Source organism: Heteronotia binoei, chromosome 8 (assembly GCF_032191835.1).
Source record: "Heteronotia binoei isolate CCM8104 ecotype False Entrance Well chromosome 8, APGP_CSIRO_Hbin_v1, whole genome shotgun sequence".
Lineage (NCBI taxonomy): Eukaryota > Metazoa > Chordata > Lepidosauria > Squamata > Gekkonidae > Heteronotia > Heteronotia binoei.
In genome coordinates, this window is record NC_083230.1 from 6,576,992 (window position 1) to 6,602,254 (window position 25,263).

Sequence of the window (25,263 nt, forward strand, 5' to 3'; positions counted from 1 at the left end):
AGTCCCAACGGCATGGATCTAGGTTCTGCAAATTGGCTTCTAAGAGCTGGCACCCCTTTAACTCTCTCTCTGTGTAAGAGAGATTCATTCTGCTATCTGTGCAATAGTCAGAGTGGCCTGTTTCACAGTCCCTACAGAATGAAGCACCAACAGGCCCAATATGCTAAATGACTGAAGTACAATTTTCCAGGTGATGTCTCCTGGAGAGGTGAATGATTGAAAGAAACAAGTCCTTTTAGGTTCCTTTGGATGCTTTTGTGTGTGGGGAGAAATCTCCAAGGATCCTTTCCCTTTGAAAGCAGAATGGGAAGCTATCAAGAAACTGACCCTCCATTTTGTGTAAGCGCTAGTCTCTAAATTACAAATCTCCAAGCCTTTTCGTTGTCAAAGGCAATACTCATAAGTAAGTGGTTCTGGGATTGATATCCAAATGATTTGAGTCAGTTGCATAGCTTAGCTGCTGTTATTGGTCACGAGCATAATATAATGGGTTGCAGCTGGGAAATGTCAAGCTAATTACTTGACAGTTAGCCATCTAAGGGAAGGACAGCTACCTGAGAGTTGAAGATCTAGATCAGGAGTGGCCATACTTTGGCTTGTGAGCTGCATGGGGCTCTTGGAGCCTTCTGGGGCAGCTTGTGAAGGCTTGCCACCCTTCCACACCCTCCTTCCCTTTGGCAGCGCAGCTGGGTGCCTTTCATGGGCCTGCTACAGCCAGCGCCTTTGGAGGAGGTGGCAGGTGTGTGCGTGTGAGTCAGAGGGATAGGAACAGGCCTGGCACCCTTCATGGGCCTTCTGGGCCAGCACTGTTAGGGGAGGCAGGCATGGGTGTGTGTGTATGTGAGAAGGGGCTGCGGGTGCACTCCTTCTCCTTGGCAACATAGTCCAGTGCCCTTCATGGGCTTGCTGTGGCCAGTGCTGCTGGGGGAGGTGGCCGGTGAGTGTCTGTGAGTCAGGGGAATGGGGGCAGCTGGGAGGCTGTGGGCACCTCCCTCTTGGCAAAGTGACCACCGTGCGGCCAGCTTCTCTTCCCAGGCAGTTGAAGCCACCTGACAAGAGAAGTCTCCATGCAGGGTCTTCATGCAGCAAGGAGAGACCTCCCCACTGCACAGAGATCCCAGGGCTGGCTTCTTTTCCTGGGTGGTTTCAGCCGCCTGACAAGAGAAGCTTCCATACAGATCCTGGGACAAGCTTCTCTTCCTAGGCAACTTAAACTGCCTAGCAAGATAAGCCTCTAAGTTGGGGTCTGTGTGCAGTGAGGAGGACTCTCCCCGCTGCAGAGATCCCGGGGCCAGCTTCTCTTCCCAGACTATTTAAACCTCCCAGCAAGAGAAGCCTCCAAGCTTTGATTCTTTCTCTGTTCCTCCCTCCCTCCTCCTCCTCCTCCCTCCCCCCTCCCTCCCCATCTGTTCGCTTTCTTTGGGCGTTTTCGCACTGACCTTAATCGGCAGCGACATCCCTCTTCACCACGCAGGATCTGCGTGAATTTCACACCAATTGCTGCGGAGCACCCGGAAGAGCCATGAAGTCCCATGGCTTTTGCGGCGCAAATGGAAACTGGTTTTTGGCGGATTCCATTTGTGCCGCAAGCGCAGGACTTTGCGGCTCTTCCGGGTGCTCCGCAGCAATTGGTGCGAAATCCGCGCAGATCCTGCGCGGTGAAGAGGGACGTCGCTGCCGATTAAGGTCAGTGCGAAAACGCCCTTTGTCTTTCTCTCTGTTCCCCCTCCCTCCTTCCTTCTCTTTCCTCTCTCTTCCCTCCTTCGTTTCTTCCTTCTCCCCCATCTATTTGCTTTCTTTTTCTTTCTCTCTTCCTTCCTCCCCTTTCCCTCATGAATTCTTTCTTTCTTTCTTTATCTCTCCCTAACACTAACCCATTTTTATGCCTCCATTGTAGCCTTTGGGGACCATCAAAGTCAACTGACCCCGTAGGCTATAATGGAGAATCTATCTCGGATATCTGAGGCTCTGGGAGCCCCCTGTTTTTTGAGCTAAGCTGCAAATTTGGTGCCTCTCCTCAAAAACCTCCCCCAGTTTCAAAAAGATTGGAACACAGGGTCCAATACTATGGGCCCAAGAAAAACAGGTTGCTTACCTGTAACTGATGATCTTTGAGTGGTCATCTGTGTAGTTCCGCACATGGGTTCTACGCTCAGCCACGAAGCCCACCGTGGACATTGGTTAACAAGCCTCAGGCGATTTTTGGCGCGCCTTCCTTGTCGCTCAGGAGAGCAGGCATCCACTGTACATGCCTAGAACAAGGGAAAGGTGCTCCACCCCCTCAGTTTCTTCCAACCACCACTGAGAAGTCCAATCAAAGAACTAATGAAAGGATTTGCCAGCAGCGGGGAAGGCTGGGAGGGCATGTGTGACTGCACAGATGACCACTCAAAGATCATCAGTTACAGGTAAGCAACCTGTTTATCTTCATCGTGGTCTCAGTGCAGTTCCACACATGGGTGACTAGCTAGCTAGATAGAAGGAAGGTGGATGCTGGAATGGTAGAAGAGACAACAGGTGTACAGTGACTGCTTACCAGAATAAGAGAACATAAGAACATAAGAGAAGCCATGTTGGATCAGGCCAATGGCCCATCCAGTCCAACACTCTGTGTCACACAGTGGTCAAAAAACCCAGGTGCCATCAGGAGGTCCAGCAGTGGGGCCAGGACACTCAAAGTCCTCACATTGTTGCCCCTCCCAAGCACCAAGAATACAGAGTACCACTGCCCCAGACAGAGAGTTCCAACAATACACTATGGCAAATAGCCACTGATAGACATCTGCTCCATATGTTAATCCAATCCCCACTTGAAGCTGGCTATACCTGTGGCTGCCACCACCACCTGTGGCAGTGAATTCCACATGTTAATCACCCTTTGGGTGAAGAAGTACTTCCTTTTATCTGTTCTAACCCGACTACTCAGCAATTTCATTGAGTGTCCACGAGTTCTTGTATTGTGAGAAAGGGAGAAAAGTAGTTCTTTCTCTACCTTCTCTATCCCATGCATAATCTTGTAAACCTCTATCATGTCACCCCTCAGTTGACGTTTCTCCAAGCTAAAGAGCCCAAAGCGTTTTAACTTTTCTTCATAGGGAAAGGAACGAAGATGAATGAGGCCTGAAGAATTGAGGAGAGGTGTGATCCAAATGGCGATTGAAAAGAAACTGAGGGGGTGGAGTGCCTTCCCCTCACTCTAGGCATGTGCAGTGGATGCCTGCTCTCCAGAGCGATGAGGAAGGTGCACCAAAAATCACCTGAGGCTTGTTAATCAATCTCTGAGGTGGGGTTTGTGGCTGAGCGTAAAACCCATGTGTGGAACTGCACTGAGACCACAATGAAGATCAAAGTGCCCCATCCTCCATTGTATAACAGTGAAAATGTGCTGTCCCCTCAAAATTATGCAACACACAGCCATTAATGTCTAAACTGCTGGCAACAAAAGTGAGTACACCCCTAAGTGATAATGTCCAAATGGGGCCCAAGTAGCCGTTTTCCCTCCCTGGTGTCATGTGACTCCTTAGTGGTACAAGGTATCAGGTGTGAAGGGGGAGCAGGTTATCGCTCTCACTCCCTCATACTGGTCACTGGAAGTTCCACACGGCACCTCATGGCAATGAACTCTCTGAGGATCTGAAAAAACGAATTGATGCTCTATATAAAGATGGCCTAGGCTATAAGAAGATTGCCAAGACCCTAAAACATCCAGAGGTTGGCTTTGGGAAATAGACGTATGAGTGCTGCCAGCATTGCTACAGAGGTTGAAGGGGTGGGGGGTTCAGCCTGTCAGTGCTCAGATCATACGTCGCACGCTGCATCAAATTGGTCTGCAGGGCTGGTCGTCCCAGAAGGAAGCCTTTTCTAAAGATGAGGCACAAGAAAGCCTGCAAACGGTTTGCTGCAGACAAGCAGACTAAGGACATGGATTTCTGGAACCATGTCCTGTGGTCCGATGAGACCAAGATAAACTTATTTGGTTCAGATGGTGTCAAGCATGTGTGGTGGCAACCAGGTGAGGAGTACAAAGACAAGTGTGTCTTGCCTACAGTCAAGCATGGTGGTGGGAATGTCATGGTCTGGGGCTGCATGAGTGCAGCGGCACTGGGGAGCTACAGTTCATTGAGGGAACCATGAATGCCAACATGTACTGTGACATACTGAAGCAAAGCATGATCCCCTCCCTTCCCTTCAGAGACTGGTCCGCAGGGCAGTATTCCAACATGATAACGACTCCAAACACACCTCCAAACGACCACTGTCTTGCTAAAGAAGCTGAGGGTAAAGGTGATGGACTGGCCAAGCATGTCTCCAGACCTAAACCCTATTGAGCATCTGTGGGGCATCCTGAAACAGAAGGTGGAGGTGCGCAAGGTCTCTAACATCAACCAGCTATATGACGTCGTCATGGTGGAGTGGAAGAGGACTCCAGTGGCAACCTGTGAAGCACTGATGAACTCTATGCCCAAGAGGGTTAAGGCAGTGTTGAAAAATAATGGTGGCCACACAAAATATTGACACTTTGGGCCCCATGTGGACATTATCACTTAGGGGTGTACTCACTTAGACATTAATGGCTGTGTGTTGCATAATTTTGAGGGGACAGCACATTTACACTGTTATACAAGCTGTAGACTCACTACTTTACATCGTAGCCAAGTGTCATTTCTTCAGTGTTGTCACATGAAAAGATATACTTAAATATTTACAAAATGTGAGGGGGTGTACTCACTTCTGTGACATACTGTATGTATTGTCAGGGCCTCGGAGAGAGGGGAACTGGAGGGCATAAATTTTAGGAGACCAAATATCAGCTTGAAGGTCTGCAGCTGGGGCTGTACAACAGCCAACACAATAGAGTTTAGCTTCTCCAGAAATGCCTTTGATCTGCCCTTTTGGCAGTGATCTCTCTCTTCCACTCGTATGCCCCCGCCCCCCCAGACACAGAGCAAGAGTGACAGATGGGGTTGGCTCAGTTTCCTCTGCTTGCCTCCTACCTGCTCCTGTGTAGCCAGCCTGACTCACATTCTGCACTCCCTTGTACTATGGTCACATGACAGCAGCCAGTCCCTCATCTGTTGTCATCCTCTTTGCATGATCTGCCTTGCGAAAAGCCAACATTTGCTCTGTCCCCTGTCTCTGTTCTCTTAGCTGCACAGAGAAACTTCTCTACTACAAGAACAGCACTGACATCTGGCAAATGGCAGTGGAAGAAGTGGGGGACGGGGGATCTCAATTATCCCAGAGAAGAATATGATGGAGGGGGCATGGCTGTTATGATTCAATAGAAATTTACAAGGGAACTTTTGACAAAACCAACAAACACTTACTACTGGCTTGTTCCTGCAGCTCAAGCTGCTGTCAGAACACAGAAGTAGGAGCTAGTAAAAAAAAAAGAAAAAAGCTGGCAACTCCTAGATCTGGGTAAGGCTAATTGCAGGAGGGCATTTGGTGCTGGTGAATGGGAAGGGCCCTGTGCTAGGTGGTTAGTATTTGAAAATGGGTTTTTGCACCATACCTTATTTATTTATTTGACTCATATCCCGCCCTCCCCTCCCAGGCGGGCTCAGGGCGGCTTGCAGTGTGCACTGTATAGCTAACAGAACAAGGTCTAAGAACAGGGAATGTGCTTGTTTTTTTGCTTTGTTTTTTAATCTCACACTCTGGCTTGGAGAGGAGGATGGGTGGTTTCCCTCTGCTCTCTAAGGAGCAGCAGCAGAATGGAAGGGGAGGGAGGGGAGAATAGGAGCCAGGGGGATCTCGGTATCTACTCTAGGGTCTAGAGTTGCTTTCTAAAGTTAGCGCACATGCAGGACTACGATCACTTGCCAGGTCTGCTTCAGAAAAGTGGTATTTTGATGGAAGAAGAAAGTACTTGTTAAGAAACAGGGGTATCATGGTGCCCAGGAGAGTCAGTTGCAAAAAACCAGTATCTCTATTAGCTCTAATGATCTTCACCCTTCTTTTCCAAAGCAAGACAGTGAGAGAGAGAGAGCTTGCAGAACACTATGAGCTAGATTTTGTCTCTTCTCGTTTAATGTTGACGTGAGCTAGGTGGTTGGTATTTGGAAGTGGGTTTTTGCACTGTGCCTTATTGCAACGTGCATTGTGTAAACAAGTTAAATAAAATCCGTTCTACAATAACCATTTCCCAATTTCCCTTAATGTTTCCTAGTGAACAATTGTTATTCTATTCAAGGATGGTAGCAGCAAACCAATAATATTTTGGTTTTGATTAGGGTTACAGAGGGTGGGGGAGATGGGATTTTTGTCCGAGGGCCTGTGGTGGCTCTCGGTAGCCTTGTGTATCATCTAGCTGAGTCCTGAGAAACTGAACCTCAGCAGCAATCATAGGATCCCTCTCTTCCGCCTTGGAATGAGGCAACTGGGAGCCGGGAGGAGCACTCACAGCTGCAAGGGCCTAATTGAGCCCAGGCACAACCTCAACAACTTCGCACTGAAGAAAAAAATGATATATTGATGCTGCTTACTAAATTGATGCAAGTAGTTGTATTTGTTCAGCTGCCAATTACAGTCCAGTATTTCTTTTCAGCTTGACTGCCATCATCAGTTTAATGTTCTTTTCCTTAACTCTTCCTTCCCTGCTGCTAAGCTTAAAATACAAGTACAAATATGAGGCACATTCTCTGTAAATATAGCAAAGGGGACACAAGCGTCAGTTATAGGTTAATCTGAATGACCTTATTAGGCCTTTTCTCTCTTTCTAATTTTTCAGATTCTGTGCATATTATAAAGTGGCTTTGCTGCTCGGCTACTTCTCTTCACTAATCTGGTTTATGAAATAGCATGAAGAGCTCTGATAGCTCTTTTTATCATCTTTCATATCTTTTAGGATTATTTTCTTCATAAAATGATGAACAGTTTTGAGTAAATCCTGATTCCAAGCCTTCACGTCCTCTTTGAAATGCATTACTTCAGAAATTAAATGGCTCATAGTTGGTTCTTTGCAGGGGGGGGGGGGATGGGATGCCAGCAGCACACATCACATCATTAGGGCATCAAAGAAGAAGCCAGACTTTCCGGTTTACAACGTTCATACCATCTTGGCACCACTTACCATTTAAATAGCAAATCTCTCTGTAAGCAAGTCTATAAATTGCCTAGGTGGCTTACTTCAGGCCTTCTTCATCTCATATAAGATCATCACTTTAATTTTCTCAAGGCGCTATATTTCTCCTCTGCTGTCCTTTCACATAACAATAAGCACTGAAGGAAGCTTTGAAGAAAACTCAGAGCCAAGCAAGAAAGGATTTTTACCAATCTCCCAACACTGTAGCTATATACAGTTCCTCAGTCAATATTGAAATGTCAAAAAAGGGGCTGTTTACAAAAGGAATTAGGGTCAATGGTAATGGCTGTGGAATTGTGGTTGCTTTCATTGCTCATAGCATGTATTATACTGTTGCACTATGTCTCTAATATTGTAATCCGTTTTTGTGGCACTATTGTATGTTTCTTACTGTTTTATTGTATGTATTCTCATATTTTTGGTGTGCTGGTCTCTACCTTGGTAATGCAGTTTTACTACACGATTCTGTATATGTATTATACTGTTCTTAATGCATTGTTTCTATTTTACCTGGCTGCCCATTTGTTTCCAGGCACGATTCAAAGCACTGCTTCTTACCTTTAAAGCCAGGGTACTGGAAGGACCTCATATTGTCCAGCCTGCCATTTAAGAACTACCTTATAAGCCCTGCTCTCTGTGCAGGGCTTGTGAGGTAGACGATGAGATGGGTGGCAACTGGAGATTGCCTTTCAGTAGTGGCACATTGCATATGGAATGCCCTCCCCTTGGGACTCACCGGACACCTCTCTCGGTTTCTTTTGGCTGACAGGCCAAAAGTTCCTATTTACCCACATGCTTTGAATTAAAAGGTTGATTTTTAAAAACATTATTGCAGTCTAAGAACTGTTATTTTAACAGTTATTTTAACTGTTATTTTAACAGTTATTTAACATAAAAAAGGTAGTCCCCTGTGCAAACACCAGTCGTTTCTGACTCTGGGGTGACGTTGCTTTCACAACGTTTTCACGGCAGACTTTTTATGGGGTGGTTTGCCCTTGCCTTCCCCAGTCATCTACGCTTTCCCCCCAGCAAGCTGGGGACTCATTTTACTGACCTCAGAAGGAAGGAAGGCTGAGTCAACCTTCAGCCGGCTACCTGAACCCAGCTTTTGCTGGGATCGAACTCAGGTTTTGAGCAGAGCTTAGGACTCCAGTACTGCCGCTTTACCACTCTGAGCCACGGGGCTCTTTATTTTAAGCTTGCAGTAGTCTATTTTATGGTATATGTTTTTTATCTGAGCTGGGGTTTTAATGCTGTATTCCAATGAATAACTTTAACGTTTTATTATTTTTATTTTGTAAGCCACCACAAGCAGGTTCCTGGAGAGGTGGCATAAAAATTTACTAAATAAATACATATAGTTGCGTAATCTGCCTTGAGCTTCAGTGAGAAAGATGGAATATAAATTAAGCAAGTAAATAAATAAAATGGAATTTATTACTGCCCATAGGGTGAATGAACAAGTGGCCAAAGTGCCCTTGATGTCTACTGTGGCCCAGGAGACAAGAGGCAGCAAGTAGAGTCAGCTTGGGATAGTGGTTAAGTGTGCAGACTCTTATAGGGAAGAACCAGGCTTTTCCCCACTCCTCCACATGCACCTGTTGATGTGACCTTGGGTCAGCCACAAGTTTTCTCAAAGCTGTTCTGCTCAAGGGCAGTTCTGAGAGAGCTCTCTCAGTTCCACCTACCTCACAGGGTGTCTGTTGTGGGGAAGGGAAGGGAAAGGAAAGGAGACTGTAAGCTGCTCTGAGACTCCTTCAGGTAGTAAAGGGTGGGGTATAAACCCAATCGCTTCCTTCTCTGGGAAAGAATTTCTTGCTAGCTAAGGGGAGGGAAGGAGGAAGAGTGCACGTGAAGTAAGAAATGCCTGGTATGCTGCTCCTGACTGCTGAAGCCAGCCCATTCACGATGAAAAGGAAGCAAACTCTGGCTGATGCTATTGTAATTACAGCCATGTTTTAATCAGCTATTTGACTCTGTTGTTTACTACTTTAAGATATAGATTGGTCTAGAATATATTCTGCCTACATAGTTTTTTAAAAACAAGTTGGCAGAATATAAATGTAATTTAAAAAAAAAATCTGTGTCTATATCCAGCTCACAGCTACAATGCACATTGTTCCTCCCCTGTGTGAATAGAAACTGATTCTACTGTAAGCCATTTTAGGAGGGACCTGTCCATTTTGATTGTGCACTATTTAGTAAAATTCTAAATGCAAAACAGTGCATTCAATAACTGCAGCAGCTTCATAATCAACAACAATAATAAAGCTGGTTCCTCAATAAATACATGGATTATTACATCAAAGTACATTTTGATAATGAAGAAGAAACATACTGAGAAAACATACTAAAACTGACCATCATGTTTTTAGCTTTCCCCTATATAGACTGAATGATGGTCCTAAAGCATTAGGGAGACACAGGCTGAATACAGACAGAATACAGAATGATGGCCTGTACGTCTTCCAGCAGTGGGACATGCATTGTCTGACCACCCTGAGGTGCCTCAGACTGTGCTGGCTTTTTTTACTGAACTGGAGGCTGCTGCCCCAAGTTGCCCATTCTGTATCCAGCCATACTGTTTAGAGTTCCGTGCAAATGATTCCTTCTTTCCAGCCCTAATTACTCAGCTGCTGACACCACTGAATAACTTCATCCATCTCTAAAGTCCCTGACAAAACAGAATTTTATTGGTAATCCATGTCTAAATAATGTTATATCAGATACACTTGCCATTCTCTTATAATTAACATCAAAAGGGATTTTCAGTTAGCCCAACCAGCCTCTAGGTATGAAATTAATTTGTTGTATAACTTATTGATTCTTTTTGCTTTTTCATATATTTGCATTGGGCACCAAGAACTCACAGCAAGAGGGGAAATTCCATTCCCAGTCCCACTCACCCTGCAAGCTTCCTTCCCCCATCTCCTTCCCTCTTCCTACTACCGCTTGCTTTGTTCCCACCACACCCACCTTCAGCTCCTCTGCTTCATAATGCTGGCAACCAGTACTGCCATGATATTGGGTGCCATTTTGTGCTGTCCAAAAGCTGCCCAAACTTCATCCCCCCCCCCCACAAATGTCTGCATATAAACAGAATTTGCTCTTTAATTTTGGGGGGACACCTCATAACCAAATTGTATTTGTGTATTTATATTTAAGAACATAACAACATAAGAGAAGCCATGTTGGATCAGGCCAATGACCCATCCAGTCCAACACTGTCACACAGCGGCCAAAAAACCACCTACCATCAGGAGGTCCACCAGTGGGGCCAGGGCACTAGAAGCCCTCCCTCTGTATCCCCCCCACCAAGAATACAGAGCATCACTTGCCCCAGACAGAGAGTTCCAACTATACCTTGTGGCTAATAGCCACCGATGGACCTTTCTTCCATATGCTTATCCAATTTCCTCTTGAAGCTGTCTATGCTTGTAGCTGCCACCACCTCCGGTGGCAGTGAATTGCATGCGTCAACCACTCTTTGGGTGAAGAAGTACTACCTTTTATCCATTCTAACCTGACTGTTCAGCAATTTAATTGAGTGCCCACAAGTTCCTATATTGTGAAAAGGGGAGAAAAGTACATCTTTCTCTACCTTCTCTATCCCAAGCATAAAATTTAACTTAGAATCATAGAGTTGGAAGGGACCTCCAGGGTCATCTAGTCCAACCCCTTGTACAATGCAGGAAATTCACAAATACCTCTCCCTAAATTCACAGGATCTTCATTGCTGTCAGATGGCATCTAGCCTCTGTTTAAAAACCTCCAAGGAAGGAGAGCCCACCACCTCCTGAGGAAGCCTGTTCCACTGAGGAACCGCTCTAACGGTTAGGAAGTTCTTCCTAATGTTGAGTCAGAAACTCTTTTAATTTCAACCCATTAGTTCTGGTCCTACTTTCTGGGGCCACAGAAAACAATTTTGCACCATCCTCTATTTGACAGCCCTTAGAGTACTTGAAGATGGTGATCATATCACCTCTCAGTTGCCACCTCTCCAAGCTAAGAATCCCCAGCTCCTTCAACCTTTCTTCATAGGACTTGGTCTCCAGACCCCTCACCATCTTTGTCGCCCTCCTCTGGACCCCTTCCAGCTTGTCCATATCCTTCTTAAAATGTGATGCCCAAAACTGAACACAATACTCCAGGTGAGGTCTTACCAGAACAGAGTAAAGTGATACAATCACTTCACGTGAGCTGGACACTATACTTGTGTTGAAACAGCCCAAAATTGCATTTGCCTTTTTAGCCACCACATCACACTGTTGACTCATGTTCAGTGTATGGTCCACTAAGACCCCTAGATCCATTTTACACATGCTACTGCCCCATCCTATAATCATGCATTGTATTTTTCCTACCTAAATGCATAACTTTACATTTATCATTAGGGTTTGTAGAATCTTTCGGGCTCAAGTGCCGTGTTCTACTGGAGAAAGTTTTTCTTCCAGACGTTTCGTCTCGGCTGTGGAGAACATCCTCAGTGGCATTGCAGCCGGAGCAGGCGCTCTGACCTTCTACGGCCTCACATTATCATACCCGCCCGAACAGAGAAGCTATTGAGATTTACAAACACCAGCACAACTTTAACAGAAAGGAAGAAGGCATTTCCATCCACCATTCTTGGTATCCAGCTCTGCAAAACACCCTACAGACTATAAATTACAGAAATTCACAGAACAACCAGTACATTCCACAGAACAATCAGCACAGTCAACAACCATCTTCCTTATCTTCACACTAGGGGTGTGCATTCGGTTCGGCCGAACCGCATATAAAGCCGAATCACCACTGATTCGGCTGTATACGGAATCGGCTGTAGCCGATTCCCATTGAAGCCTATTATGCGGCAGCCGAATACGGCTCGCCGTATACTGCCGAATAGCTATTCAGCAGTATACGGCTGTCAATGCAAAAGGTGGGAAAGTAGCTTCTGCAGCCTCAGGGGAGCTGCTTGCCTACTTTCCTGCCTTTAGTAGCCTCTTCCCACCTCTCCCATAGCCTCCCTGGGATCAGGGGGAAGAGGAGCCCCAGCAGCCAATCCAAAGCATGCATTTGCAAAATGCATTGCAAATGCATGCTTTGCAGGGCTGTTGTGTAGCTGATGGCCCAGCCATCAGCTACATTGTTGTTATTTTGATCTTTTGCTTACTTGGGTATCCAAGTAAGCACTGTTGTCTGGCCAATCAGAGAGCAGTGCTATTTTTTGAAATTGCTCTCTGTAGGGCCAGAGAACCTTTTTAAGGAGTCTTACTGGCTGGACTCCTCCATTGCTGCTGTGTTGGTGTATGTTGGTTGGTGTGAGAGAGATTGTACTGCTGCTGGCTGGCCCTTGGCTTCAGCTGCTGCCTGCTGCTCTCTCACTCAGCCTTACCAGACTTCCCTGGCGTAGAGAAGACAAGGTAAGACAGTTTTGGGGTTCTTTACTTATCCAGTTTTGGGGTCCCTTTACTTATCCAGATTTGGATGGGTGAGTACTGGGTGGGTAGCATATTTGGGGTTGGGGTTGGGTTCTGCTGGGGGTGGGGGCCTGGGGTGGGGGGTTTGCTAATTTGCCCATATCTTAATTTAGTGAGAGGACTTTTAAAAGTGCAGTGTCCTTTTACTTCTCCTGATTTGGGTGCCTTGGATTTCTTGGGGTTAGGGTGAAGGGGGGGGGTTGCGGGGGGGGGGGGTGGCGAAGTTCCTGTATTGTTAAAAGTTGAGTTTTTTACTGTTTTAAAAGTATTCAGTGTTTGATTTGTTGCTGCTGTGTTCTGCTGCTGCTGTTACTCTTCTCTTCTGGTTCTTGGGGGGGCAGGGTTGCTGTTTGGCCTAATTTCCTAAGTTCCTGTATTGTTAAAAGTTAATTTTTTACTGTTTTAAAAGTACTGTTTGATTTGTTTACTTGTTTGATTTGTTTGATTTGTTTACTGTTTGATTTGTTGCTGCTGTGTTGTGCTGCTGCAGTTACTCTTCTCTTCTGGTTCTTGTGTGGGGGGGTGCTGTTTGGCCTAATTTCCATTGTTTAAAAGACCACTTTTGTCCCCCTTTTCCTGGTTCAGGTTTTAGGGGAGGGGGTGTTGACTTATTTGGCCTGAGCTTTCTTGTTGGTGAAAAGGCCACTTTTTTCACTTGGCCTTTTGTGATTCTGCTGGTTTTGTTTTGGTTTTTTTAAAATTACCTCTGGTTGGTGTGGGAGTTGGCGAGGGTGTGTTTGGGCTGTGTGTGCTGGGTCACATTATTGTTTTTATAGAGTAGATTGTGTGTTCTGTGACAGGGAAGCTGGCACCTGGGTGAGAGACCCAGAACCAGCAGGCTTGTTGTGGTTGGCCAGCTCTCCCAGTGTTGTTTGGGGCAGGGCTGGAGAGCTGGCATCTGTAGATTGTGTGTTCTGTGGCAGGGAAGCTGGCACCTGGGTGAGAGACCCAGAACCAACAGGCTTGTTGTGGTTGGCCAGCTCTCCCCGTGTTGTTTGGGGCAGGGCTGGAGAGCTGGCATTTGGGTTTGCTGCAGCCAGGTCTCTGCAAAGCAGACCTTGAGCCGATTGTGTTTTCTGTGGCAGTGATGTTGGCAACTGAGTTTTTATTGGTTCCAGGCCTGCAGGGTTCATAGAGTAGATAGAGGGATGTAGTGCATTTGGGTCCTATAGAGATTCTCTGGTGTGAAGTTAGGTTTGGCTTTGGGTGCCCCAGGAATTGGACCCCCTGGTCCAATTTTTTTTTGGCCTTGTGGGTTTTGTGTGGGACAGTGCCCTGAAGCTGCACAGCAGTTTGGGGGGCTCTCCTCAAAACCCCCTGCTCCCCAGAGCCACTTTTCCCACAACAATTACAGTGAGGAAGTGGCTAATTGGGCTTTCCCCATCATTGTTGGCAATGGGCCTTTTGGGGAGCTCAAAGACAGGGACCCCCTGGCCCAATCTTTTTGGGACTTGGGGGTTTTGTAGGGGAGAGTCCCCTGCAGGTTCCCTGCAGTTTTTGGGGCTCTCCCTCAAACCCCCTCCCCTCCAGGCGGCTTCAAATATACCCTATTTGCCATTGATTTCTGGCCCATAGGGTATAATAGGGCCGTATATTAGGAAATAGCCGCGCATCTACCGTATATGCGGCTATTCCGAATGCGGTATTCGACAGTATACGGGGATTCCGAATTTTCTCCCCCCGTATACTTCTGAATCCGTGTAATACCAATTTTTTTTTTTTTTGCACATCCCTACAGTGCTGGTCGCCTTAGTGGATGACCTCCAGCGGCATCTGGACCGAGGCGGCGTGCCGGTGCTGATGTTGTTAGACCTGTCGGCTGCGTTCGACACGGTCGACCATCGGTTACTGACCCGCCGGCTCGCCGATGCAGGGATTAGGGGGCTGGCCTTACAGTGGCTCTCCTCCTTCCTTGAGAGTTGGGGACAAAGGGTGGCAATTGGGAGAGAGCTGTCCTGGAGGCACCCACTAGTATGTGGAGTGCCACAAGGGGCAGTTCTCTCTCCGATGTTGTTTAACATCTATATGCGCCCCCTTGCCCAGATTGCCCGGGGGTTTGGGCTTGGGTGCCATCAATATGCAGATGACACCCAGCTCTATCTACTAATGGATGGCCGGCCCGACTGCGTCCCAGAAAACCTGGACCTTGCATTGCAGGCCGTGGCTGGCTGGCTCAGGCTGAGTGGGCTGAAGTTGAATCCGGCAAAGACGGAGGTCCTTTGTTTGGGCCGCGGTGCCCCGGGAGGGGAAATTCCCTTGCCAGCTCTTGACGGTGTGCCACTGAAAGTGGCCCACAGAGTCAGGAGCTTGGGGGTTCTTCTGGAGCCTTCACTATCTATGGAGGCACAGATAGCGGCCACTGCTAAGTCCGCGTTTTTTCATCTTCAGCGGGCAAAGCAGCTGGCCCCCTTCCTGGAGCGCCGGGACCTGGCAACGGTGATTCATGCTACGGTCACCTCCAGACTGGATTACTGCAACGCCCTCTACATGGGGCTGCCCTTGTGCTGAACTCGGCGGTTGCAGCTGGTGCAGAACGCGTTGGCTAGGCTGTTATTGGGGCTCCCAAGATGGGAGCACACACGGCCAGGGCTGCGCGAACTGCACTGGCTGCCAGTGGTCTACCGAGTTCGTTACAAGGTGCTGGTCATGACCTTTAAAGCCCTATATGGCCGAGGGCCTGTCTACCTGAGGGACCGTCTCTCCCCATATGAGCCCCAGAGAGCACTGAGGTCAGCTGGTAAGCACCAGCTGAATATCCCTGGGCCAAGGGAGGCCAGATTAAAGACCACCCGGGATCGGGCCTTCTCCGTTGCGGCCCCACTACTCTGGAACCAACTCCCGGAGGAGGTACGGGCCCTGCGATGTGTAAATCAATTTCGCAGGGCCTGTAAGACATACCTCTTCAAAATAGCCTTCGCCCATACCGAACTAAGATAATGTCGCTGTGTATGTTTCTTCTCCTCTACTGAATTAAGATCTATTTAGCACCTCAATGTTAATTTTATTGTAATTGTATATCAATTTTATTGTTTTATGATTTTACTATATTGTATTGCATTCCTATGTTGTGAGCCGCCCTGAGCCTGCTTGTGCGGGGAGGGCGGGATACAAATAAAAAGTTGTTGTTGTTGTTATTATTATTATTACTTCACACCCCTTCCAACCCTCCCAGCAATTAACACAGAACAATGGTCACATTCAACAGCCAGTTTCCTTATCACTACCCTTCCAGGAAGCCCCACCAAACAATGGGCACATCCACAAACCTATTGCCCTTTCACCACACCCCCTCCAGCCTAGAAATAGCAGCTCTCCAGCAACCCTGGCCTCACTCAATGCACAGCAGCCAAGAAGGTCAGAGCGCCTGCTCCAGCTGCAATGCCACTGAGGATGTTCTCCGCAGCTGAGAACGAAACGTCTGGAAGAAAACTTTCTCCAGTAGAACACGGCACTTGAGCCCGAAAGATTCTACAAACCCTAATGATGTTACCAGCCATGAAAACCTGAAATCTTTGTTTACATTTATCTTTGTTAAAATTCATTTTATTGGTTTTAGCCCAGTTTTCCAGTTTGTCAAGATCATCCTGTATCCTGTTTCTGTCTTCTACTGTATTTGCAACCCCTCTCGATTTAGTATCATCTGCAAATTTAATAAGCATTCCTTCTATTCCTTCTATTCCTTCATCCAAATCATTTATAAAGATGTTGAACAAAACAGGTCCCAGGACAGATCCTTGAGGCACTCCGCTTGTCACTCCTCTCCAAGAGGGTGAATGGTTCCTTATCCTGGATTGTTATGCATATTTGGTGTTTCCCTCAGGTTTTCAGAACCTTTAACTGTAGCTGGAACAGACTGTCACAGATTATTTGATCTGCATTTTGATAATGAAGAAGAAACATACTGAAAAAGCATATAAAGATATTGAAAAAGGGGTGTGTTACCCATTGCAAGAGTTCCTCGATTTTTTTTTAACCTCTTTCAACAACACATTACCCCTACCAATTGAGAAGTCTTAAAACACTGTAGATATAACTATAGGGGGAAATGTGCAGATATCCTTCCATATAAATTCAACATGAATTTCTACATTTTTACTCTATAGTTTTAATACTAACATCCATCCCTTTGATATTAACTGGTCTCCCTATCATCTTAACATCACGCTGACTGTGGTGTGTTGATAGATATCAGTCTAAACACTGTTGTTTGGCTTGCTGTCTGTGTTTGTGATGTATTGCCTTTGTTTTTATGCTGTTATGTTTTTATGATATTTTATTTTTAATGTGTAATAGGTGTCTAAATTTCTGTTGTAAGCCGTCCTGAGTCCGCTTGAGGGAAAGGGCGGGATGTAAATCTAAAAATTAAATTAAATTTAATCTATGCACTCATTCTGGTAAAGCTGAATACTTAGAAATCACACATATTTCTAATTTCAGTCTTTGTCTCTGTAAAGCACTTTAAAATCACATGAAATAATTATTGCAGTCAATCAAATAATAGAAATTACAGTAAAGGCTTTGTTATTCAGCACCCAGTTAATGGGTATGTCAGGCTGCAGCTTGCTGTGAAAAAAGGGTAGAGATGAGATCCTGGCACAGCTGTTGAGATTTATTAGAATCATTTTACCTGTAGCTCATCTTGTATGATGTGTTTACCTAATCAGGACTGCTATAAAAGTTAAGGTCAAAGCACAGAAGACATGAAATGAACAAAAAAAATCTTATTGAGGCACTGCTCTGTGTGCATCGACTTTCAGAGACCAGGCAAGTGGTGATGAGAAACAGACCTTTCTCTGGAATGGCACCTTAGCTCTGGAATTCCCTCCACAGCCTCAAAAAGGGCTTTAAAAACTTCAGAAAATTCAAGTACAATCTATGTCATATAGGGTTGCCTATGTGACATGCGTGCCATAAAATGTAATGGCTGGGTCATGGCTGGGCCATGTGTGCCGTAAAATGTAATGCCAGGCACAAGAGTTACAAACTTATAAAGCTCCAAATTGGTGTGTCCCATGGGCTGGGGGAGGGGGGTGCAGAGGACTAGCTGCTGGAGAGCCAGGGGTGCAGTCCTGTGCAGAGGCCCCTGCACTGCCCGGAGGGGAGGATAAACCCCTTCTCCAGTCCCCTTCTGCCACCAACGCTGTGAGCCTGGGCCCCAAGGTAAAAGCATGAAGCAGCTAGGTGTTGCAAGCTCCCCCAACTCTGAGCGACCATGGAGGAGCGGGAAGAAAAGTCGAACTAACCCTCCACCTGTGGAAGCAGGTGCAAGGCCAGACGCACAGCAAGACACAGGCCGAGCAAAGCCCAATCGGCTGAAGAGGCCTGTGCAGCAGCAACCACCTCTGACCAAGGCCTCCAGGTGATCCATGGGGGAAGGCAATGCTGGGGGTTCAAGCCAGAGATTGTTGCCAAACCATGTTAGCCCCATGCAGTGGCAGCCACCCCAGGCCAAAGGCCTCTAGTTATTCTGATGGGTGATAGGCACTGCACACACAAGGCCATGCACGTTGCAGAGACCGCAGGCCACTCAGTGACCAGTAGAGCTGGGGATTGCCAGCCCTGCTCTCCCACAAAGGCAGTAGCTGCTTATGGCTGAAAGCCATCAGGTGTTTCGGGGGGGGGGGGGGGGGAAGGAGGCTCATGCTTAGTGGCGGGACTAGGCTCCCGCTGTGTGGAAGAAACTGCCAAAGAATGCCCCCCCTGGGTTGCATGGGGGTGTGTGCAAATACAGTGGCAGTGCTGGCCACTTGCAGGCCCCAGCTGAGGATCATCTGCTCCTCCCATACATGTAAACACCAGCCCTTGCACCCATTCAGGACAACATCCCTGGAGCTGCAGGCCAAGCAGGGAGGCCTTGATTCCTGAGCCAGCATGAAGAAGGCTGAGACAGCTCCCACCTTACCAGTGAGGCTGCCAATGAAGCAAAGGAGTTCTGTTTGACTGCTGCATATGAAGTTATTCTGCCATACTGAAGCTACAATCTGAGTGGCCCTGCCCACACTTCCCCAAACAGCCTCCTGTTCCCTTTGTCACACCAGTTGTTTGCAGGTCTAATGAAAACCCCGGATGCACTGGTTCCATCCCCTGGGCCATATCTTTGACACCCATGCCTTAGAGTCTTTGCAGGCTCCCCACTTGTATTCTCCCTATTTTGTGCAGCCCCATCTCTATATCTCCCCATCCTCATCCTTTTATTATCTCATCAGATGATATGGCCTGGCCTTCCTTTCACCTGTTTAATGATAGGGTATTTTGGCTGTTGTCACATTTAAAGTGAAAAACAACACACTGAGGACAATTAAAACAAAAGTATACTATGTACAAAGACAACCACAAAAAGGAAGCAGAAACTAACCACATAGCAGGATTCAGCCCTTGGTGCTGATAAGAATCAAAGTCATCCCGTAGAATAATGCTGTCACTGTGCATTTCAGCTGAAAAGGAAACAAGGAAAATAATTAATATGCAGGCATACAACCTCTCTCCCCCCTTTCTCACTGCAGTTCTTATACATAGAAGAAGATGTGGCTGAAAAACACCTCAACTCTCTTCCATTGATTTAAATTTTATAAAATTTGTTAATCAGGACATGACCCAAAATACACTTATTTGCATATGCAGTAAACGCTCTGAATCAAAACGATTTCCAGCATTTGGAAGCGGTCAAACACTCTTCCGTCTAGGCTTCCCAATCCCAGGTCCCAGAGGGGGATCCCCCGGTTTTACAGGCTTCCCCCCTCCCCCAGCCAGCTGGCCAGCGGGGGAAGCCCCGCCCCCAGAGCCATCATGCACCTCTATGAACGATTCCTATAGGGAATGATGGGGAATTGATCCACGGGTATCGGGGGCTCGGGGGGGGGGCTGTTTTTTGAGATAGAGGCACCCAATTTTCAGTATAGCATCTAGTGCCTCTCCCCAAAATACCTCCCAAGTTTCAAAAAGATTGGACCAGGGGGTCCACTTCTATGAACCCCAAAAGAAGGTGCCCCTATCCTTCATTATTTCCTATGGAAGGAAGGCATTTAAAAATGTGTGCAGTCCCTTTAAATGTGATGGCCAGAACTCCCTTGAAGTTCAATTATGCTTGTCACACCCTTGCTCTCGGCTCTGCCCCCAATGTCTCCTGGCTCCACCCCCAAAGTCCCCAGATATTTCTTAAATTGGACTTGGCAACCCTATTTCCGTCCGATAGTTATTCTGGCTAAATGGTTTCAATTTCTGGTGCAGCAGAAGCAGGGAAGTCAGATTCTCAGCAGATACATAATAAAATCCCCCATTTTCTTAAAGCTTGTTTTGCTCACCTGAGGACAAGAGATTTGAATGGTTATACATTTAGGATGTGGAAGTTTGAGACAAATCAGTGAACAGCCATGGGACAGCAGTGATCAAACGAAATATATTTACTTATCTTGGAAGTGTAACATCTGAGTTTTCTTTAAGCAACAATTTCAATATTATAAAAGGCACAAAATTCAGATTTAGTAAAATAAAATGCCAAGTGTAATAAACAAAACAAGAGCAATTTTACTGACCTAAAAGAGGATGCAAAGGGGCTTCTGTTGGAGCTACAAAAAACAAAATAGATTTCAATGAGGTGGAAGGTAAATGTGATATTAACATTTTTATTTATGCATTTTGTACTGTTTTTTCACACATGCAAAACAAATACTTCATATTTTTGCATCATTCTATAATTTTTACCATCACAAAAGATTATAGGCATTTTTAGTCAAATGTAAGGACCTATGGATTCCAATGTGAGAGGAAGCTCTCCCTTGAAAGACATAGGATTCAGAAGTCCCTAACTTGCTTCAAAGGAAATACACAGATTAAACTGGAAGTCTATTTTTGTTGTTGCTAACTTTCTATGTGGAGCTTTTCCCTGTACAGAAAATTTGGGAACCTCTCCAAGTTGTAAAAGCTCTTCTGCTGCCCTTTCCTCTCGGAAAAGGAGTTTTGAAGCAAAGAATATTTTTGCATGTATCATTCTAAGCTTTTAACAACTACTGCCAGCTTAATTCACTTGCTACAAACTACTCCAAATCTAAGGTTGTGGTCTTTTTTAAAAGTTGGCAACCACAAAAATGGTATATAGGCAAGCAGGAAATTGAGCAATTCAAATGCTTTAAATATCTGGGCATAACCTTTAATTACAATCTCAAATGGGCAGTTCACCGTGACAGAATAATAAATATAGCCGGTTGTTCTTCATCTCAAATTAAACAGTTTTATTATAAAAAAGGTAACCAATGTTTGCCTGCTGCAATCAGAACTTTTAATGCTAAAACACCATCACAAATTTTGTATGGCATCCCTCTGTGGATTAATGCTCTGAACCAAAAAATAGAAAATATCCAGGCTGCATTTCTGCGACAACTTTTAGGAATCCCCAACTGCGTTCCTTATTTTGTAATCTGTTCAGAAACAGGCCAATCTCTGATTGAAACAAAAGCTTGAACTCTAACGTTTAAATATTGGTTACAGATGTTTTATAGGGCTAAACCAGCTAGCTTGCTCAGCTACCTAAAAAGAGATCCTTATAATGCTGCTTGGCAAGATGGAATCATGTCGAAGCTCAAACACATGGGAATTGCAATTGATGATCTATTTTCATCTGATGAATCTTATAATTTTAGATTTATCAAACAGAGAATTATAGATCTAGAATCTCATAAACTGTGTCCTGTCCAATTCTATACTTGCTCTCCTGCCTCACTTGGACTTGATCAGACGGCCAGGAAAATGGCCAAATATTTATCTGAACTAGATAATCCGCAACATCGGAGAGTTTTTATGCTGGCTAGGATGAATGCATTTCCCTCCAGTGTTCTCTATGGAAGATTTCTTCAAGTCCCCATTAGCGATAGACATTGTCTATGCGGGTCAAGCTCATCAGATTCCATCCAGCTTATTTTATTGAACTGCCAATTGTATATTAATCTTCGGAAAGTTCTGTTAGATAGTCTTTCCTTAATGTCCTACATTCAAGAAAATAGGATTGATTGCCGTTTCCTGCTAAATGACAACATAATCGATATCACAAAAGCTGTTGCCAAATTCTTGGCTGAAATTGTCAAAAATTATTCTAAGCAGGTTTTATTGTGATCTTAATTTTAGTTTAGCCTTTTATGCTTTGAACAGACATATCTGATTGTCGTTTGGTTGACAGGTCTCTGTATATCTCTTTTCATTATGCCAATAAAGGTGTGATTGGATTGAACATGGATTAAATAACGATGCAAATGTGTAGAATTTTGAAATGTTTGAAATGAAGCTGGGTTTTTTTAAAATGTGTACTTGCAGTCACAGATTTTTTTCCTTTTAACAACATTTGACATATATTAAAAACAGAACAGTGAAACAGAAACAAAGAAATATCAGATTACTCTCCTGTTGTGGTGAGACAACCATCCCTGCAGCTACTCTGGACAAATTAATGCATCAGCTCCAAATACATTAGCTGCCCTCCTCCCCATGGATATTTGGAAGTTTGCCTGTAGAGGTTTCATTTTCTTGCTGATGAAAAAAAACTATTCACCATGCACATAGAGTGTGTCCCACATCTTGATGCTTAAGGAGGAAACTTTTGTGCACAAAGTATTTCTTTTTAGAAAAGAATGGGAAGCTCCTACATATGGAGTCCTGGAATGTGTGTGTCTTCATGCTTCAGTTTTATCATTGCTTTTTCTTCATAGCCTCTTCCTTTTCTTTAGTGTAAAAAAGGCAACAAGTCCAACAAGAGAGGCATGTTCAGTATAGTCAGTGCCCTAAGAGAGCAATTTTCTAGCATTTATTATGTTTCAAAGAACCCAAGCTGTCACATGCTTTTCTTGTTTAGAATGCATTCACATAGAAAAAAAAATCCACTTTCCATTTTAGAGATCATTGTGAGTGAATGGCATGGAAAATGAGGCTGTGAGATTTAAGGAGAGAAGAAAATATTTGAATGATGTAAGTATAGGGCTAGGATAGCCCAGGATAGCCTAATCTCATCAGATCCCGGAAACTAAGCAGGGTTGGCCCTGGCTAGTATTTGGATGGGAGACCACCAAGGAAGTCCATGTTCACTATGCAGAGGCAGGTAATGTCAAACCACCTCTGAAATCTGCCTTAAAAACTCCACAGCAGGGGTGTTGAATTTATGGCCCGCAAGTTGAAACTGGCCCGCCCAGGGCTTTAATCAGACCCATGGCTCTTTCTCCCCCCTCCTATCTTCACCCTTTGAAACTCCTAGGCCACCAAAGTTCCCAGCTCCTTCTGCCTTGTCTTTGCCAGCTTCAGCAGGAAACTCTTCTCAGCTTGCAAAGCTGCAAAGAAAATGTGGAATGGATTTTCCATTAAGGTCTCTGTACCCGGATAGACTATTCTGGGAGTAATCTATCTGGGCACAGAGACCTTAATGGAAAATCCATTCTCTGTTTTCCTTGCAGCTTAGTCTGTGCTGCAAAGTATTTCAATGGAGTGGAGCTCAGTTTCACTTTCCAGCATTTTGTATGGCTAGTTAGAAGCTGCTGCTTGCTGGAGTTGTGTGACCTTGCATGTAAAGGGTTGATGCTTTGAGTCAGTTTGTCTCTGCTGAATGGACCTGAGAACTGGTGCCTAGTGAGTACTTTAACATGAGAACTCACAGCCAAAGGGGGAGATTACACAGGAGAGCCACTGCCAATCTGAGTAGACCAGGGAGCAGGGAGAAGAAGCTTGCAATGCCCAGCCATTTCATGTTTTCCTAAGCTCAGAGCATTTTATATTTTTGGTTATAAATGCCAGGTATCTGCTCTGTATCTGCTCTGATCCTTGTCTTTTTTTCTTGATGTTTTATTTTAAAAATTGCATTGAAATTCCCACTATTCCCCCACCTTTCCATTTTAAACAAAATATAGCAAGAGTTTTAAGCTTGTTTGTATTTTAAGTAAAAAATATCTTTAATTGCGTTTGTCTATATCCTTTATAAAGTATGTATGTATGTATGTATGTATTTATTTATTTTATATCCCGGGCTCCCCTGTTGGGCTCAGGGCAGCTAACAACAGTCAACAATTTGATAACAATTTAAATTATTAAAATAAAACATTATTAAAATATTAAAATTAAAACAATTTTAAATACAATTTCAAAAACCATTTCAGATGGCATTCTGTCTTGTTCAGAGTTATTTATGTTAATACTGTGGGATGGTGGATACTACGCACCCCCATAGATGTTAAGAGCACCTCCAATTAGTTGTTGAAAGCCTGCCTGAACAGGTATGTCTTGCAGGCCCTGCGGAATTGCGGCAAATCCTGCAGGGCCCTGGTCTCTTCAGGGAGGGCATTCCAGAGGGCTGGTGCAGCCACAGAAAAGGCTCTTGCCCTCGTAGTAGTCAGACGGGCAACCTTTAGCCCAGGGATCTTTAACAGATATAACGAACTTGATCGTAGTGCTCTCTGGGGCTCGTGTGGGGAAAGGCAGTCCCGAAGGTAGACGGGTCCCAGGCCATACAGGAGTTATATCTCTGATACCTGGCATTACATTTTATGACATGCATGGCCTGGCCCTAAAAAGTTCCATTTATGTCAGATCCAGCCCTCATAACAAATGAGTTCAACACCCCTACCCTACAGTATTGCAATAAGTTGACTGTGACTTAATGGTACTTTCCACCACCAGGCCTAATATGAGCCAATGCCTCAAGTCAACAAATGTGTTTGTTTAAAACATTTATATACCACCTTTCTACCCAAATAAGGCCCACAAGACAGCAAAGAACTGTAAGCATCTGATCACCCTAGTGCTTGGTAGCCTTGTAGTGGGTCATGATACAGACCTTTTTTTTTACATTCTACAAATGTCTGTAAGAGAAAACGGCGGGAGGGTTGTATGTTGTTGTTGTTGCTCCCAGGGATAGTCTTAGCGATTCTGGTTACATGTGCAAAAGCTCAAGATGAGGCCCCATATCAATGACCTCCCTCCACCTCCCCACACTGGGCCCAAGCAAGGGGCAGCCTTCACCTCATGTGAGGTGGGCAGAAACCAACACTAGAAGCTGGCTGTCTGACCCCAGGATGGGGTTGGGTGCAAGTGGCTGCAGCAGAGAAAGCCGGAACTTTATCTCCTTTTATCCCCTTGGCCAGGGTGGGGTGGGGCCAAGGGTGGTCATCCTCCTCAGCAGGGAGCTTGGAGTAGCTGCCCCGATTTCCCATGGACTATGACTGCCCCTGGCTGCTCCTAATCTCCTCACACTCCCAAATGTGGGAAAGATATAAATTTGGGAGCTAAACAGCAGACAATGATAGATCAGCTTTGTTATATTTCAGGCAGCTAAGGTAGAACTTTCCCAAGGCTTCAGCAAAAACTGGCATGACAACACGGCAGCATCTTATGAACAGGCAACTTCGTTATGTTTTATGGCCAACTGCTTAAACAACTGCAATATATGTAAATGCATAATATATATAATTTTGGAGAGTAATATTCTCAATGAAAAAACCCTTACCCCCTTGTTCACATAACTGCTGGGCTAAGGCGTCCTTAAATATAACTTGGCCCCTGTGTGTAGCTGTTGCCCTAGAAATATAAAAAAACAATGGATAAACAAACAAGGCACACCATTCATTAATAGCACAATATAATCTCATTGAAGAAAACACTGATTTGGGGGAAAAGAAAGCCTACATAAAGCGGATTCAGAGGTCTATTTGTGTTGGCTAGGCTACCTATTTATCCAGTGCATGGTAC

The 25,263-nt window shown here is 45.2% G+C and overlaps 1 protein-coding gene across 1 annotated transcript in view; it reads right to left on the bottom strand.

Annotated features, from left to right (window-relative positions):
* The window catches only part of RELN (reelin), a 659,346-nt gene that overhangs the window by 479,599 nt on the left and 154,484 nt on the right, over window positions 1–25,263 (bottom strand). Inside the window, exons 4-6 of the mRNA XM_060246073.1 lie at window positions 25,022–25,092; window positions 20,082–20,114; window positions 18,905–18,983 (exon numbers count right to left, since the gene is read on the bottom strand). Coding sequence (XP_060102056.1) covers window positions 18,905–18,983; window positions 20,082–20,114; window positions 25,022–25,092 — 183 coding nt within the window. The remainder of the gene's footprint in view (window positions 1–18,904; window positions 18,984–20,081; window positions 20,115–25,021; window positions 25,093–25,263) is intronic.